Below are 17,178 nucleotides of genomic sequence, written 5' to 3'. Positions count from 1 at the left end.
AAAAGGGCTTTCCTCCACACACAACCACTACCCCAGTTATATGCCCCAAAAGAATATTCGGTGTCAAAAGAGTGGGAGTCCACTTTAAGGAGCGTCAGAGGTAACCCCCCATGATACACTGCAGGCCCTAAGCCCTTCTCTCATGGATAAGTCATGGAGCAAGAACCACCACAAACATTGCAGAATGCAAAGTCAAAAACCAATCAGTCATTTCCTTTTCCCTCAAATTTTCACCCTTTTTTCTCTTAAGATGCTGATGAAGATTCCTGTCAAAGAAGAAAGTGGGGTCCCCTGCCATCATATGGCATGGGTTAGGCAAACTTCACAAGCTAATTGGGCCATGCCTGGTCTGTACATGGTTGATCAGTCCCAAGTGTCCCATCATGATGTTGTGTTGTTCTAGCCACCGTCTTTCAGATGAGACTTGACACAAAGGCCATGATCATTCAAAGCCACCAAAGACGTCATGGCACCTTTTTGCACCAATAGGTATGTTAGCTCTTACGTCATGGCCAGTTTGGATAATTACATCCTCCCTCCCTAAAATCCCCTTAGATTTCAACTGGATACACAACTCTTTTTCACACCCATGTCTAGACTCTTGTGAAATGTTGCTCCATGCTGGTAAACAGTTATTATATTGTGCACCAGAGGGAACTGTATTTTAATGTGAGGTTCAACAATCCTGGTGCATAGCTTGTAGAACAGCCTGTTAAGTGCTCCAGGATGCAAGGCACTACAGAAACATAAGCTGTGACTCTCTCACCTGGAAAGGGCTTCTCGAGGAAGTGCCCTTTGATGGTCTGGTTGGCTGTCCCCAGCTGGTTGATGGCCACGAGGGTGTAGTTGCCATTGTTGTAGTGAGTGGGCTTGTTGAAGAGTAGACAGCCCTCAGACACTTCACCCTGCTGGTAGAACTCCATGCGGATGATCTCAGTCTCCCTGAGGACCTGACCATTGTGCAGCCAGTGAAGGCTGGGCACCGGGTTCCCATGCACCACAAACTCAATGCAGTGCTCCAGACGCAGCTCTGGCTCCTCCAGGCTCTGAATGCGTGGCGGATCTAGCATAGAGAAACACAATGCAAACTTGTGGGACTCAAGACCCAAGTAACCTCACATGTTCCAGGCAATGATGATTACCTCATCTCCCAGCAGCCAGCCACCAAAGCGCACTCGAACAGCTAGAGGAAACTCCCATCCCATTGCTGAATTTGCTATGCATGAATGTGCATGCTACACTCTACTGCAGCTGCAATAGGATCCTTGTCATCTGTCAGCAGCAGCCTTACCAGATGAGCTGGAATGGAGCCTTGCCCAAAGGAGCCAAGCCTGGTTTTGGCGGTAGGAGATGACCTGCTGTTATTTAAGAGTTTCTTCTCTTCCCTCTGGGCATGATGACATGAAATCAACTAAGCTAGTCTCAGCTGGGAGTTGCTCTCAGAGCATTTCATAGCACTCACATCATACTGGCGCAAGGCCTTTCCCAGCACGTTTGAGGGTTGTTCACATTCATTTTAGTGGGCATGTAACGAGCAGGATAGAGTGATATTCAGTCTCGACAGTCAAAATCCCCAGTAAAGAAACAAGTACTCAGACTCCACCCTGCCCTGGATAATGGATACATAATAGAAATTAAAAATGTCTTTCCCCTCAGCACTGAGGGTGTCCCCTGGAGCCCCTTACTTTGCAGCCCCACTCCTCCTTACCCCACCAGTTTAATTCCTAAATGGCCCTGCTTCACAGCAGCCTTTTCTCTGGTGTGGAGGACTGAATGGAGTCATGCAGAACATCAGCCTGAAGGGGCACCACTGAGCCACTCTAGCCTCTGTAAAAGCAGCACCACAAGCACTGCTAGCTCTGTAGGTCTGGGAAACAAAGTCTGAGATCAGATCTTGGATTTGGACCCCTGCTGACCAGCCCAAATTAAGTTTGTAGCTGTCCACCTAGCGTGCATATTGTTGTATTCCCCTCCCACATAATGTCAATGGAGCAGCCTGCTCAACTTATGTAGGCTTTTCTAGGACATTGTTATTAATTACACACATGTCTAAAAGGTGCCCCCTGGGGCTCTCTGGTCACATTCAGTAGTTTAGGAATTCTCAGCCATTCAAGCAAATATCCCTCAGGGTTTCTGAATGGCTGCATGTCCTTGGAGGCTTTGATTGGTTGAATATCCTCCAGGATTGTTACAATTAAAGGACGTGTAGCAGGACAGGGATTAAAGCTGGGAGCTCACCTCCATTTAATACATATGCACGGTACCCTCTCCTGAGAGGCCTCTGAAATGAGGATCCCCACGCCTCAAGAATTCAAACTCCACTCCACCATCGCTGATGAAAACTTAATTACAGCATCACATGTAAGGCCCCAAACACTGAGACCACAGAGCATGACCAAAGACTGCCCACTACTGTAGGGCAAGGATCAGAACTTCATAAGACAAAGGCCTTCTATTCGTTCCTAAGCACTCTCCTTTCCCTCACCCCACGCTGAGGGCTGGGGTCACGCCCCCAGGCAGCCCCTAACTAACAGGAAAGATCCATCGGCTTTCCCCTCTGTTTTTTCTAAAGATGTTTCATGATGTGAAAGTGGAAAAACAGCAATGCCAAAGAGAGAGAGGTAGAGCTGGGAGGAGCCATGCAAGATTCCGCACTCACAACTCAGCCGATGCACCGCAATCCTGACCTATGGCTGCTAACCCAGTGATTGTGCAGAGTCCCACCCAGCATGTTTCACCTATAAGCCTAGGTCAGAATTTAGTTCCCTATATCTCTGTGTGAATGACTAGGTAGGGTGGCCAGACAGCAAGTGTGAAAAATCGGAACAGGAGGTGGGGGTAATAGGAGCCTATATAAGAAAAAGACCCTAATATCGGGACATCTGGTCACCCTATGACTAGGAGGGTACCAAAGCAATTAGTCACCAATACACCAAAATATCAGCTCTTTTCAGAATGATTACATTAGAGCAAGTATGGTACAAATTGGTACTGGTTTGCAGGATTGTGGGCATGTAAATTAGCATCAACATGGTGGCACTTAAAGGGTTTGGACGGCGTACCTGTCTCCTCCCAGCTGATCAGATCTGGAACTGTATTAATTTAGGCAACCAAAGCCCCCCCAACCCATCCAAACACACCAAAATTATTTATTTTGGGGGAGACCAGAAAATTATGTACCTTTTATTCTCCTTCCAATATTCTACTGTCTACAGTTCTGCCTCATTGCTACAGGTGCCCAATGGCGCCCACGCTGCATGGGATAACGGGGCATAATTCTCCAGTTTACACAGGTAGCAGCAGGGGTTAGGGATGGGGGATTTTCAAACAACAGATTAAGGGCAAATGTTATGGACACAGCAACACATGGTAAGCCCCAGTTGCCTGAGGCAGCAAAGCTGCGTAAACTCCTGTTAAGTCTGGTTTTTATTAAATTATATTAGGAAGCACATGAAAGTTTAGCTCTCTATAGCCTATAAGTAAATGGTTTTAAACCTTGCTTTGCACATGTTTACACAGCGTTCACTGATTAACCTGGTAGAAATAGATCTGGGATGAAATCCTGACTCCATTGTAGTCAATGGCAAAACTTCCATTGATTTCAATGAGGCAAGGGGATGAGTGACTCAGAAAGTTTTAGCCCCAGCTGGACATTTCCTCACCCCTCTGGATTTCCCAGTGGTGCTTTGTGAATGCAAGTAGCCACTTGAACGTGCCAGTGAGGCATGCAGACACATGGCTCAGCCATTCAGCCCAGCAGGTGCCCACCACACTTGTGCAAGTGTGGGACTGGCACATCCACACTGGGAGTATGCCTGTTTCTGCAGGCAAACTAAAATGGAGAGAAGCTGGAGGACAAAGTAACTGGCCCATAATGAAAGCTCCGTACATTTCCTTTTACACGTAGTCCTTGGACTGGTCCCTGCCTCAGTCTCCTGCAGCAACTCTGACTTCGTGTCCTCACCCTCAACAGCAGCAAGATGAGCGCAGCATAGCTTGGTGACACACAATTCCCCACAGGAGACACATTCGAATAGTTCCCATGCTCACCCTCCCACTAGCCCATGTATGGCCAGCGTCTCCCTGCCTCTACTTACAGTAGACCGTGAGCAGCACACTGGCATTGGTCATTCCCACGACGTTCTCAGCAATACATGTCAGGAGGAACCCATTATCCTCACTGGTGACATTCACCAGGGTCAAATTGATGGCATGAACGTTAGTCCAGTTGAGGTTCGTCTGCAAATCCCCAAAAAAAACCAATAAGGACAAACCCAACAAATGATGCCGGCCTGCCCAGCTCCCGGGCCCAGGACCAGAGGATCCCAACTCCTGTATAAAATGCCATGGTCTCTAACAACCATGGCCAGGCAGGATTTCAGTTTCACAGCTCACCCTGTCCGTGGCACCACGAGCACCACAGTGCACCCATGCATTTAGTCCAAGGAGGTTATAATCACAGCTTCTGAAACAGTGCTGAACAGGGTATGCCCCTACCCCTACTAGCAGTTAAACCATATTCAGCTGCACCTATTGTTGACACACCATTGTCAACAACGGATAATTTTTCTAGTGGAGACGGGCTAACCTGCAACCAAGGGAGCACTAAAGGTGTGAAATGATCAGCCCGCAGGAAGAGCTGTTTTGCTGCCTGGATTCAGTATCTGCATTCCACCCGCTAATACTCTGCCAACCCAGGGTTCCTAATCTGACTCTAGTGTGGACTATACAATCCATTTCAAACAATCACTGCATTTCACTTCTCTCCTGTGGTGATCAACACTCATCCAGCCCTATTAAAATGGAATACAAAGGAAACAAAGACCCAGAAAATTCCCCGGGCCAGCACCCCAACTGCTGTGTTGTGTGTTAACGCCCTGGCGATGGACCTTGGCAAGGGCAGTAAATGTCCAGCCACCCAAGCCCCTTTGCCTCCTACCTGATGAGTAGTGATGGAGTGCAGATCGGCAACTGTCCAGTCTACGTCAGGCAGCGGCGAGCCTGAGCCATTGCACGTGATCACCGCATTCTCGCCTTCCCGCACAGTCAGGTTAATATGGCTGACACTGATCTCAGGCAGATCTAAGGGAGTAAAACAACAGGACACTTAGGGCACCCTGGCCAGCCAAGACATACAGTACAGGCACTTGGATTCTGATCCCCATGAGTTCTGTCTCCCAAGCAGGCTTCACCTTACAGCAAAGAAGCCTGCTCTGTCCCATGCTTCCGAATGAAGGAAGGGGAGGGAGAAGTACAGGAGGTGGCAAGTAGCTTGGTCGTCTCATACTGAAAGGGATCAGTGACACGGGGGACATCACCAGGTGGATGGATGGATCTTCTCTGTGCTTTGCAATTCTGACATTGCACACAAGTCAGGAAGTTTTGTCCAAGTGCTTGTTGCCATCCAAACCTATGTCCCTTCTCCCCTTTCCCCCAAACCCCCTGGCACCCGTGTCCTGGGCTAGTGCAGAGGTCTGGGAGGAATAAAGCCGCTTCTAAGGAATCACTAGCAAGAGATCCAGCCTGAGCTAGGACAAGACACAGAGCTCCTGGCACTTAAGGGGAAGAGAGAGAGTTTCTCTCTAATTGAAACAATCAAGAGAAGATGACCAGGGATGTGTCCTCATATTAACAACATCTCTGCTAATGAAAGACGCCCCGGCTCTTCCCTCCAAGGCGCCAAAGAAATACAGATTTATAGTGGCTCTGACTTACTCCTCTGTCCTGCTGAGTCACCCAGGCACCAAACGGTCACACAGAGTGCAAGAGGCGGTGCCAGCAGCAGTACAGAAGGGAGGGTGATACACAGGAGGGTGACTGGACACAGTATGCATAAGGGGGGCATTGAGGGCTGCAGCATGTGTAAAGGGGGCCCTGAATGAATGAGATGGGAATAGAAGGCAATGGGTCAGTGCAATGGCCTCTTTCTTCTGAGGACTTGGGTTCAAACTTTGACTCAGTTCAAAAGTGAATCCAGAGTTCTGGGTCTGTTCTTGTTCCCTTGGGATCACTGAGTCAGGAGAGTCTCTAGGAATAGCAAAGGTGCCGCAGGTCGGGACTGAGATGCATTGGCAGAGCTCCGAGGGGAGCTCAAGAGAGGCTGCCATTCACTCTTGAGTAGCATCAACACAAGAGTGGGAGTTGGGCAGGAGCCTGTACGGTGCCCATATTCTGCCACAAGCCACATATCAAACCTGAACTAGCTACACTACCTGGCAGGACAGAATGCAAGGATAAAGTAAGCCTCATTGGAAAATACTTCGAGTCATTTGGATGCTTGCCCACTAAATTTCTGAATGAAAGATTCATCTCGGGAGGAAAGATCTTAGCTGGGCACCTTCTTTTCTGCCTTCTCTCTATTTTTTTAGGGATCATTAGGGGCTTGGAGTCAGTGGAACTGCTCACTGGGTAAATCCAGGAGATTTATGTACATAAAACACCCTGTTGTTCTCTCACGTCCAACAGCAGTAGGAGTCCCCTCTCCCCCTTTCCTTGCTCATGGAGGATTTTCTAATCATTGAGGATTATTCTTCTCATTTGTGGAGGAAATTACAGTTCTCTCTCAAATCACTTTAGTTCACCTACCTGCAGATATTTCAGCCCATTTCCAGGTTTTAATAAAGAAGAGTTAGACTAAAGAGACACTATAAACTTGAAAGTCATATGCCGTATCTCCAGCTGAAAACTGTGTATCTACCTTTGTTACAAGAAACACTCTAACATCCCTAGAATAGAAAGACATAAAATTTAAAAAAAAAAGAGTTTCTCTTTTTTTCTCCCAGACTGTTCATTTGACAGCTCCTAGTCTACAGCCTCCTTCACTGTTTTGTTCTCGGTACAGGGACCTTCCCTAGGTCCTGCTTGCTAGTAACAGCAGCAGTAGAGCTGAAACCGACAAGGGAGAAGGGGCAGCCCAGAGTACATTTGATGCTGCTCTTGGGCCCGCCCAAAAAGATCAGCAGGGAGCAGAAAAATACGCCCGCATGTGCGCACACATACACATGTAAAACTTTAAGGGTCTGCTATTTTAAACGTACACCCACTGAAAAAATGATTTAAAAAAAAATCAAGCTGCCAGTGTCCCTTTAATAGAAGTAGTTTCTAGGGTCCGTTAAACAGGATAACCACATGAAGCATATCCAGTCTTGAAAATATGGACAGTTCCTGCTGCTTCAGGCTAAGGCATGGACCAGCAACAATGCATCATGCTTGATGATATTATGCCACTGAGGGAATTTCTTCCCAATCACAGCGGATGATTAGCTCATTCTCTGAACCATGAGGAATAATACTCCAAGTTCAATTAGAGATGTTATTTTGTATTCATAAACTACAGTAACTCCTCACTTAAAGTCGTCCCGGTTAACATTGTTTCATTGTTACGTTGCTGATCAATTAGGGAATATGCTCGTTTAAAGTTGCGCAATGCTCCTTTATAAAGTCGTTGGGCAGCCGCCTGCTTTCTCCACTGCTTGCAGGAAGAGCAGCCCATTGGAGCGAGCTGCGGGCGGGGGCTTGGAACCAGGATGGACTGGCAGCCCCCCGTCAGCTCCCCGCTCCCCTAAGTTCCCTGTGCAGCAGCCACCCAATTGCCAGCTGTTCAGCTCAATTGACAGCAGTTCAGCTGTCCCTCCCCGCACTGCCATGTGCTGCTCCTGCCCTCTGCCTTGGAGCTGCTCCCCGAGCCTTCTGCTTGCCATGCGTGGGGGGGGTAGGGCTAATGTCAGGATGTCCCCCTCCCCCTTGCTCCTGCACCCCGCTTACCCCATCTCCATAGAGCAGGGGGACACATGACAGGGCTCAGGATGGAAGGAGCTTCCTGGTAGCAGCTGTGGTCTCAGCTTGCTGATTAACTTAACAAGGCAGTGTACTTAAGAGTGGGTCAGCGTACTTAAAGAGGTAATGCGCATCTCTCTCCACATACACACACACGCACATACACACACACACACACACACACACACACACACACACGGTGTTTGTCTCTGTCTGCCATGCTGTCTCCCCTCCCTCCATTCCTGCTGCCTTGTAGAATGTGAAGCTACATTAACAGCAAGTTAACCCTTGAGAGCTCAGCCAATTGCTAGTTCATCATTTAGCAAGTAAGGCATTCCCTGGAAAATATCCCACCCTCTGACTTCACCACCTCAACCAAGCTTCACAATCATCATTGCTGTGTACAGTATTAAATTGTTTAAAACATTTCCCTGGAACCTAACCCCCACATTTACATTAATTCTTATGGGGAAATTGGATTTGCTTAACATTGTTTCACTTAAAGTCACATTTTTCAGGAACATAACTACAACGTTAAGTGAGGAGTTACTGTATCCTAATGTCTTTCAAAAAGATCACTCTTAATTGCCTTGGTATCAGTAAGTTTGATGGGTTAATCATACTCTGTACCAAAAAACAGTACCTGGGTTTAAACAATATTTCCCTGTCATTGGATACTTCTTGTAGGACGGGCAAGGGTAGCAAGGGGCCCCTCCTGGCCTCCTCTCTCTATAGCCTTGGGAGCAAGGTGAACCGGAGCACACAGAGTACTTTCCTTACCACACTGGGTGATGTTCATCTCCTGCAGGGGAATGACAGCAGCCTCCATGTTCATGCAGTACAGTTCTTGTTTCTGCAGATTTGCTTCACCTTTCTCCTGCCAGAGCTGAATCCAGCGGATGTCACAGCTGCAGTTAAAAAGGTTTCTTTCGAGTGTCCTAGAGAGAGAGAGAGAATGTGAGAAACAAGGGGTGGGGTCAAATAAACAGGGTTACCATTGGTTATATGGGATCTCCACAGAAAGCTACTAATTGTAAAAAGGCTACCTGCTGCAAGCTAAAATGAGTCTCTATAGATCAGGAGAGATTATGGACTCCTTGGAGAAGCAAGGGGAGGAAAGAAGCATGGGGTGCAGCGAGTTACTACACTAGCCTTTTGGCCCTGGAAACCAAGGTTCAAAAGTTATCTTGGGTCACACAAAAAACATGTTGTAAGCACTCTCAAGGCCAGATGGATATTTGGCCGGAGGGGGAGAAGGCGAGCAGATATGTTGGCAGACCTTGAAAGGCAGAGAATGCAAGGGCTGGAATAACAAAGGATGCTGATGTTGAGAATGGAATTGCATTGGTGGAAGAGTGTGTGCACATGCGTTGGACTGCAATAATACTGGGTTGAGCTAAAGGAGAATCTCTATTCGATGTTAGCCATATGGGGAAGTTGATCATTTGTATGCACCCTCCAAACACACATACACACACACCCCAATTCAGATATCTGGGTTTCACAGAAGCCCAGATATGTGAAATCCATACAACACATCGAACGCCCCAGGACTACATGGCTGTCACAGTGCTCCACCTCATTGCCACCTAGCACAACAAAGGACTGTCTCAGAGGAGCAGACATGACCCCATTCTCCTCAAGAAATATTTATATCTTGTGTCATAAGACCCCAGTGCTTGTGGGGCAGGACCCTCCTGGGGGGCATTCAGTCAGTTCAGGGCAGACCTCCAGCAGGGTATGCTCATTAAAGCTGGCAGCTCTTGTTCTTAATACTGCAGCTTAGTGTAAGGAAACAACGCTGCTGGTTAACACACAGCATACCAGGCATTTTAATTGAATCAAACAGTGCCGTGCTGGGACCCATTGACCCGGCCGGGAGGGAGCTCTGCCTTTAATATACTTCATTTAAATACACTTACACATATTTTATATACAGATAATTTTATTATTATTGATTTTCCAGCCTATCAGTCATTTTGTTTACATTTCTGAAAAACCCTTGCCATTCCCTTCAGAGACATGAGGTCACTGGTTCCCAAAGGGGGATGTGAACCCAGCCCGGCTTGGCTGGAAGGATGGCCGCTGGGATAAGAAGAGGGAGCTACTTGCAGATGTAACATGGAGAAACTTGGGAAAGAGCGTAACATCCCAGGATACAATCCAGACTAGTGAGGGGCTGTGTCACCCCAGCCCTGTAACCTGGGGTGCTCTTCACAAGGCCGGGCTGCTGTAGCCTCCACCCTTGACTGCTCACAAAGAGCCTCCAGCATGTAAGTCACTCCCAGCAATGTCCATGTGTGTGCTGCAGCCAGCCAGCCACACCTTGGCTCTTTCCAGCCTTGGCTATATTGCAGGGTGATCCCAACACACTCCCAGTCCTTGATCTTCCCCCTGAAATACATGTACTGCACTGCCCAGCATGTTCCTGGACAGTACAAATATATTTAGTCCATTATTCCTTTAAGAGAGCAATACATCATCATATTACCTTAAATAGTTATCCAGACATTTCAACTTGAATACACTGGATTAGATAAAACAGTAAAACAAGTTTATTAACAAGATAGATTTTAAGTGAGTACAAGTAATGAGGCATAAAAGTCAGAAATGGTTACAAGAACAATAAAGATAAAATACAACCAGTGCCTAACTTAACAACATGTATTAGATTCAAATCAAAGTTTCCTCCCCACATGCTTTCAGCAGTCTTATTGACCAAACTCTTTAGGTCAGGACCCCTCCTCCAGAGTCCAACTGCTGCTTCCTTTGTCTTTTCAGGTGCTGTGAATGCAATGGACAGGGAGAGACAGAGGGAGAGTCTGCTCCTTCCTTTATAGTTCTGTCCCCCACTTTGAGAAGCATTTCCAGCTGGGAGCAAGGTGACAGGGAGTCTGTGTGCAAGGGAACTCCATGCTATTTCTTTGCTAAGATGTAGATTTGTACCCCTGCCTCCTTTCCTGCCAAAGAATAGCCACTTAGCATGTAATGGTCCATTAGCCGTGCTTACAGCTGACTGTAGTGTCTGCTTGCCCTTTGTCTCCAAGGAACCAGTATGACTGCTCCCCAGACTTAATCTGGAAAACATACTTCTCATCATGATCTCAGTGTTTATAACTTCACATATAACACTATGTGCATTTTGCCATAATACTACTGATCAGCAAATTAGGAGTTTTTACATGATGCCTCACAAGGTAAACCTGATACAAACATTATTACAATAGTGTGTAGAGTGTGAACACAGGGATATATTCTGTCACAGAGGGTCTTCAGGACTCAGGCAGAGACATGACAGGATTTCCCAACACAGACACAACCAGAAGCCAAGAAAAACCAGGAGGCATAGGAGCTGTGATCCCCCACCCAAGGATTCTGCATCTTTGTACCACAATGTACTAGGGGTTGGCCAAACCAGAGGCACTATGCCAGTACTCCTCTGGCTTCATTCATCTTGTTCTGCAAAATTTAAGTTTTAATTTAAAAAAAAGCTACATAACCCCCACCCACACACCGGATTCTGATGGGGTATACTGCAGGGCTGCTGAAACTTTGAGTGCAAAGAGAGATGGCAAGTTCCCCCTGTTTTCTCAAAAGATCTTGATCCTGAAATCTGGTGATATCACTTTCCATGTGCATAGTGTTAGATATTTTACAGCTGATCATTTTGGTAACTCAACTTGGATGATGGGCGGCATTTCAGGTCTATCCCTCCCTCTCCCCTCACAAGAATCTACACCCTTTAGAATACTGGTGTCACACAAGAAAAAAAACTGGGACCCATCAATAATCTAGCAGAAAAAGGCTTAGGAAAGATAGACCTGTGAGCATCATGACTGTCTCAGGGATTTGGGGGCACATGGCAGCCCTCACTGCATGACTTAAGCATCCTCCCCCACCACTATCATCATCGCTGGTGCCCAAAATAGGCCTTGAATTCACTTCAGCATAGCTGTAGATCTGGAGTCCTCACTCCCCTCGATACATAGGTACCTCCCATCAGTGTGACAGGATGTCGGCCATGTGCAAGGAGGGGAGGTCACATGGTGCTGGTTAAGTAGTGGGACAGCACATGCTTAGGTGTTCTGGTCTCTCCTAATACCAGGTTTGTGAGTGCGAGTTACGTCCTGAGACTCAGCAGAGAGGAGGGGGAGACTAGAAGAGAGGGGGAAATTCTACTTGGCTGGAAACATGGCCCTGAAATCAGGTTGCCTGCAAGAGCCACCGCCCTCACAGCACTTCAGGGGCAGATCTGCAAGTAATAGAGTGCAGTTTTCTGGCCCATCGATAATGCATGAAGCCCCATGAATAATAAAGGAGTAGCACACTTCAGGGTAGAATTTACCAACAGCCTGCCCCAGAGTCAGTGATGTAAGTCCCCCTAATAGTGGCACCCTGGGGAGCTTTTGCGCAAATTAACTCCTCTTGTCGACTGGACGCGCTGCGTGCCATCAGCAGCTGGTACTTTGCCTCTCTGGGGACAGGGCTGCTTTTCAGATACATCTATTGATTCTCCTTTATTTGTGCTTTTCCCAAAAGTGTTCCTGGCATGCTGGAGACACCTGCTCCCCTTGCTTTGAACCCGTGCCGCCAGGCCAGCTGATTCACAGGAGGGGAAGATACATGTTCTATGCTACAGACAGGGATTTTGACTCCCATGCTGTTCTGCTCCTGCATCCACCACCCTGTCCATAGTAATTGAAACATGCTTCTTTCTGCTCACTCAACTCCATGCCAGGCCCTATCAAGCCTCAAGGCTCATGCCTGACTGTTACAAACAATGCCACTTAAAAGCACCCTTCGCTTCTGTTCTATTTTCCCACAACCACTGTAGCCCATGGACTGTCTCCTGTAATAGGTCTATCATTGCCCTAAACGCAAAACAGGGAGGTTTTCTGACTCCCTCGACATGTGCCCTGCACCCTAGTGGGGAGATATAAACAACCATTTCCCAGTAAGAAAAGGATGGTAGTTGCCCCACTCGGATACTACAGTGGTAGGATGTCTGCTGGGCTGCCAGGTGTTCCAGTTAGATCTCGGCACCAAGCCACCCAGCATTTCAGTGTTTACCGTTAAGAAGGCAGTACTTGCCAGGAGCAGTACTTAAGATTAACAAAGCTTTCTCCCGATGTGCTCAGAGGAAATAGCTCTGGCAACTGCATGGTACCTATTGGCATATGCTGACTTTTCAATGGCAACCACTGTATGTCCGGCTAGAAGGCACCCACCGGGATGCCTAACGTCACAGATACAACTTCAGGCCAAGAGACTATTCATTTATGCCAATACTTTTATCAGGCTTTAAGAACTCAAGAGGATGGAAAAAACCGCAGGGCATATGTCACAAGAATCATAACATGCAGGGCTGGAAGGGACCTCAAGTTGTAATCAAGTCCAGCCTCCCTGTGCTGTGGCAGGACCAAGTACATATAGACCATCTCTGACAGGTGTTTGTCCAACCTATTCTTAAAAGCCTCCAATGAGGGGGATTCCACAACCTCCCCACAGTGAGGCCGAGTGGCCTCCCTCTGAGCAGGAGAGAGAGGGTCCACTACACTCCCCTTGGTGGGCGGAGCCTAGCCTGCCCCACCTCCCTCACTGGAAGTGGCGGGGCAGGCCGGAAGTATAAGAGGAAGGCCCTACAGCCCAGTTGGGGCGGAATCCCAGAAAGGATGCTCCTGCCATACTGCCATGCCCAGGAGGGGAACCTACCCCCGACTGTCCGATAGTCACAGAAGTGGGAGACCCTGACGAGGAGTGGCCCGGACTACTCAGAGGAGCCCAACAAGCCCTGGAAGCGAAAGGTACGAAACCCCAGGGAGGCAGGAAGCAGCCCAGGGGCAGCCACGGAGCACCCAGCTGCAGAGCCAGGTGTGGCTCAGTCGGTGTATTCCGGCTGGATCCCTGCGGATGCAAGGGCAGCCAAACGTGCCTCTGCCAGGGCCCTGGGCTGGGACTTGGTGGAGTAGGGTGGGCCCGCGTCCCCCTGCCACCTCCCCCTTCCCCGGGTGGCCGACTCCCTACACTGTGTAGGGAAGCTCCCACTCTGAAGAAGGATCCTTCCTTACCAGCTCCCTTATACATGGCTAAAGCCATCCTAGAGACTGTTTGTTGGCTGGCAGCCTGAGCCTCCTCAAGCCCAGGCCTGCACCAGCTCCACAGATTGTGATTGCCTTGCTGGCGGCCGGAGCCCTGCCCCGGCCGAAGCCAGTCCTCTGTAGCCGGTGTTTAATTGCTGGCAGCTTGAGCCTCCCCAAGCCCAGGCTAAAGCCTGGCCGTGACCATCTGGTGCCAAGCCCTATTGTGGGGCTGGGAACTAGAGGACCTGGGGGGCCTTGCTCCACCTTGGGTGGAGACAAGGGCCCTAAACTATTCTGCAGCTTCATGCCTTGGCCAGACAAGCCTGAAGGCACCTGAATGAGTGGCCTCCCTCCGAGCGGGAGAGCGAGGGTCCACCACACTCCTTTGGAAGCCTATTCCAGAACTTAATTATCCTTCTAGCTAGAAAGTTTTCCCTCAATCTCCCTCACTGCAGATTAAGCCTTCTTGTCCTTCCTTCTGTGGACATGGAGAACACATCACCCTGCTCCTTATAACAGCCCTTAACATACCTGAAGACTGTTCTCAGGTTACCCCCGCCCCACCAGTCTTCTTTTCTCAAGACCAAACTATCCCCAGTTTGTTTAACCTTTCCTCAGAGGTCAAGTTTTCTAAACCTTCTATCATTTTGTTGCCATCCTCTGGACTCTCTCCAAATTGTCCACATCTTTCCTCAAGTGAGGCACCCAGAATGACAGCATTAGAGATTTCAGTACCAGAATGACCAAGGGATGCATGACCATCTCAGAAAACCAAGATATCCTCCCTCTGAGGCTGCAAGAGAAGGAGCTAATTTTCTCCACAGCTATGGTCCCTTTCCTCAGCAGCCTCTGGAAGTTAATTTCACTTAGTTGCTGCCATATGCTTAACAGCCGTATCGGAGCTACAGCAAGATCTAAAGGCTGAGGGTTCTTTCTCTTGACCTGTATTCTGCACGTTTTACTCCAGGAAAGGACTAGAAGACTCAAAGGGCATTTTAGTTTATATATTCAGGCTGGAGGTATTCCCAACCCACAGCCAGGTTACTGCCTCTCGGGCGGGGGGGGGGGGAGGCAACCATTCCGCTTCTTTAAGACACCTCATTTAAAAAAACAAGCCACAGCTTTGAGAAATCATAAATGCACATGTGTAAGTGAACTGGGATCTAATCTATCAAGTGTATCTGCCTTCTAAGCTAAAGGAATGAGCCAGCAAAGAGAAATGGACCCACATGCTGATCTAGCATATTCCATCCATGACTGGGCAGGGGAGGAGACACACGGCAGAACAGCACACACCAAGTGAGCTTTGAGAATGGTTCTCATGGCTCAGGAGGCAGAGGGAATGGGCACAAGTGGGCCTGGCAGTTTCATTCCAGGAGAGAAGAACTGCACCCAGTCTCGGCAGCCAAATTGGGCTCAGAGTTAACACGGCTCATTTTCAGGAAGTCCCATGTGACTACACATGAACGGCATGTAATGCAGCCCCACACTTGTACAGGGGAAGGGTCTAGATGGCCAGGAGAGGTGAGGGGCACCTAGGAAGACGATCTCGGAAATATGCAGCAGCAGTTGGTAAGGAGTGAGTCAGCAAAGGATGCCTAGTCCCTGCCTACACGAAGTGGAAAGGTGTTGGTTGGAACACCAGTGGCTCACCACTCCATTATACTCCAGCACAAACACCTGTCATCACAGATACTATACAATCACCAGCTGTAACACTGGCATTGGTATCCTGACAGCAGGATTGTCTGGCTATGTAGATTCCCTCCTCAGGCCCTACACTCCCAACAATCTTCGAGACACCACTGACTTCCTGAGGAAACTACAATCCATTGGTGATCTTCCAGAAAACACCATCCTGGCCACTATGTATGTAGAAGCCTCTACACCAACATTCCACACAAAGATGGACTACAAGCTGTCAGGAACAGTATCCCTGATAATGTCACAGCAAACCTCGTGGCTGAACTTTGTGACTTTGTCCTCACCCATAACTATTTCACATTTGGGGACAATGTATACCTTCAAATCAGCGGCAATGTGATGGGTATCCACATGGCCCCACAGAATGCCAACATTTTTATGGCTGACTTAGAACAACGCTTCCTCAACTCTCTTCCTCTAACGCCCCTACTCTACTTGCGCTACATTGATGACATCTTCATCATTTGGACCCATGGAAAAGAAGCCCTTGAGGAATTCCACCAAGATTTCAACAATTTCCATCCCATCATCAACCTCAGCCTGGACCAGTCCACACAAGAGATCCACTTCCTGGACACTACGGTGCTAATAAGTGATGGTCACATAAACACCACCCTATATCGGAAACCTACTGACCGCTATTCCTACCTACATGCCTCTAGCTTTCATCCAGACCACACGATCCATTGTCTACAGCCAGGCTCTACAATACAACCGCATTTGCTCCAACCCCTCAGACAGAGACAAACACAAGATCTCTATCAAGCATTCTTACAACTATAATACCCACCTGCTGAAGTGAAGAAACAGATTGACAGAGCCAGAAGAGTACCCAGAAGTCACCTACTACAGGACAGGCCCAACAAAGAAAATAACAGAACGCCATTAGCCGTCACCTTCAGCCCCCAACTAAAACCTCTCCAACGCATCATCAAGGATCTACAACCTATCCTGAAGGACGAGCCATCACTCTCACAGATCTTGGGAGACAGGCCAGTCCTTGCTTACAGACAGCCCCCCAACCTGAAGCAGATACTCACCAGCAACCACACACCACACAACAGAACCACTAACCCAGGAACCTATCCTTGCAACAAAGCCCATTGCCAACTCTGTCCACATATCTATTCAGGGGACACCATCATAGGGCCTAATCACATCAGCCACACTATCAGAGGCTCGTTCACCTGCGCATCTACCAATGTGATATATGCCATCATGTGCCAGCAGTGCCCCTCTGCCATGTACATTGGTCAAACTGGACAGTCTCTACGTAAAAGAATAAATGGACACAAATCAGACGTCAAGAATTATAATATTAAAAAACCAGTCGGAGAACACTTCAATCTCTCCGGTCACTCAATTACAGACCTGAGAGTGGCTATCCTTCAACAAAAAAACTTCAAAAACAGACTCCAATTAGAGACTGCTGAATTGGAATTAATTTGCAAACTGGATACAATTAACTTAGGCTTGAATAGAGACTGGGAGTGGATGGGTCATTACACAAAGTAAAAACTATTTCCCCATGTTATTTCTCCCCCCACCCCACCCCCCACTGTTCCTCAGACGTTTTTGTTAACTGCTGGAAACGGCCCACCTTGATTATCACCATAAA

At 48.1% G+C, this 17,178-nt stretch overlaps 1 protein-coding gene across 3 annotated transcripts in view; it reads right to left on the bottom strand.

Annotated features, from left to right (window-relative positions):
* Positions 1-17,178, bottom strand: part of NTRK3 (neurotrophic receptor tyrosine kinase 3) — a 326,588-nt gene that overhangs the window by 204,000 nt on the left and 105,410 nt on the right. For all 3 annotated transcript variants that reach the window (XM_043493654.1, XM_038420117.2, XM_038420118.2), the window contains exons 6-9: positions 8,557-8,714; positions 4,940-5,082; positions 4,098-4,239; positions 767-1,063 (exon numbers count right to left, since the gene is read on the bottom strand). In XM_043493654.1, coding sequence (XP_043349589.1) covers positions 767-1,063; positions 4,098-4,239; positions 4,940-5,082; positions 8,557-8,714 — 740 coding nt within the window. The remainder of the gene's footprint in view (positions 1-766; positions 1,064-4,097; positions 4,240-4,939; positions 5,083-8,556; positions 8,715-17,178) is intronic.

This window comes from Dermochelys coriacea, chromosome 10 (genome assembly GCF_009764565.3).
Source record: "Dermochelys coriacea isolate rDerCor1 chromosome 10, rDerCor1.pri.v4, whole genome shotgun sequence".
Lineage (NCBI taxonomy): Eukaryota > Metazoa > Chordata > Testudines > Dermochelyidae > Dermochelys > Dermochelys coriacea.
This window is presented reverse-complemented; position numbering and strand designations above follow the sequence as displayed.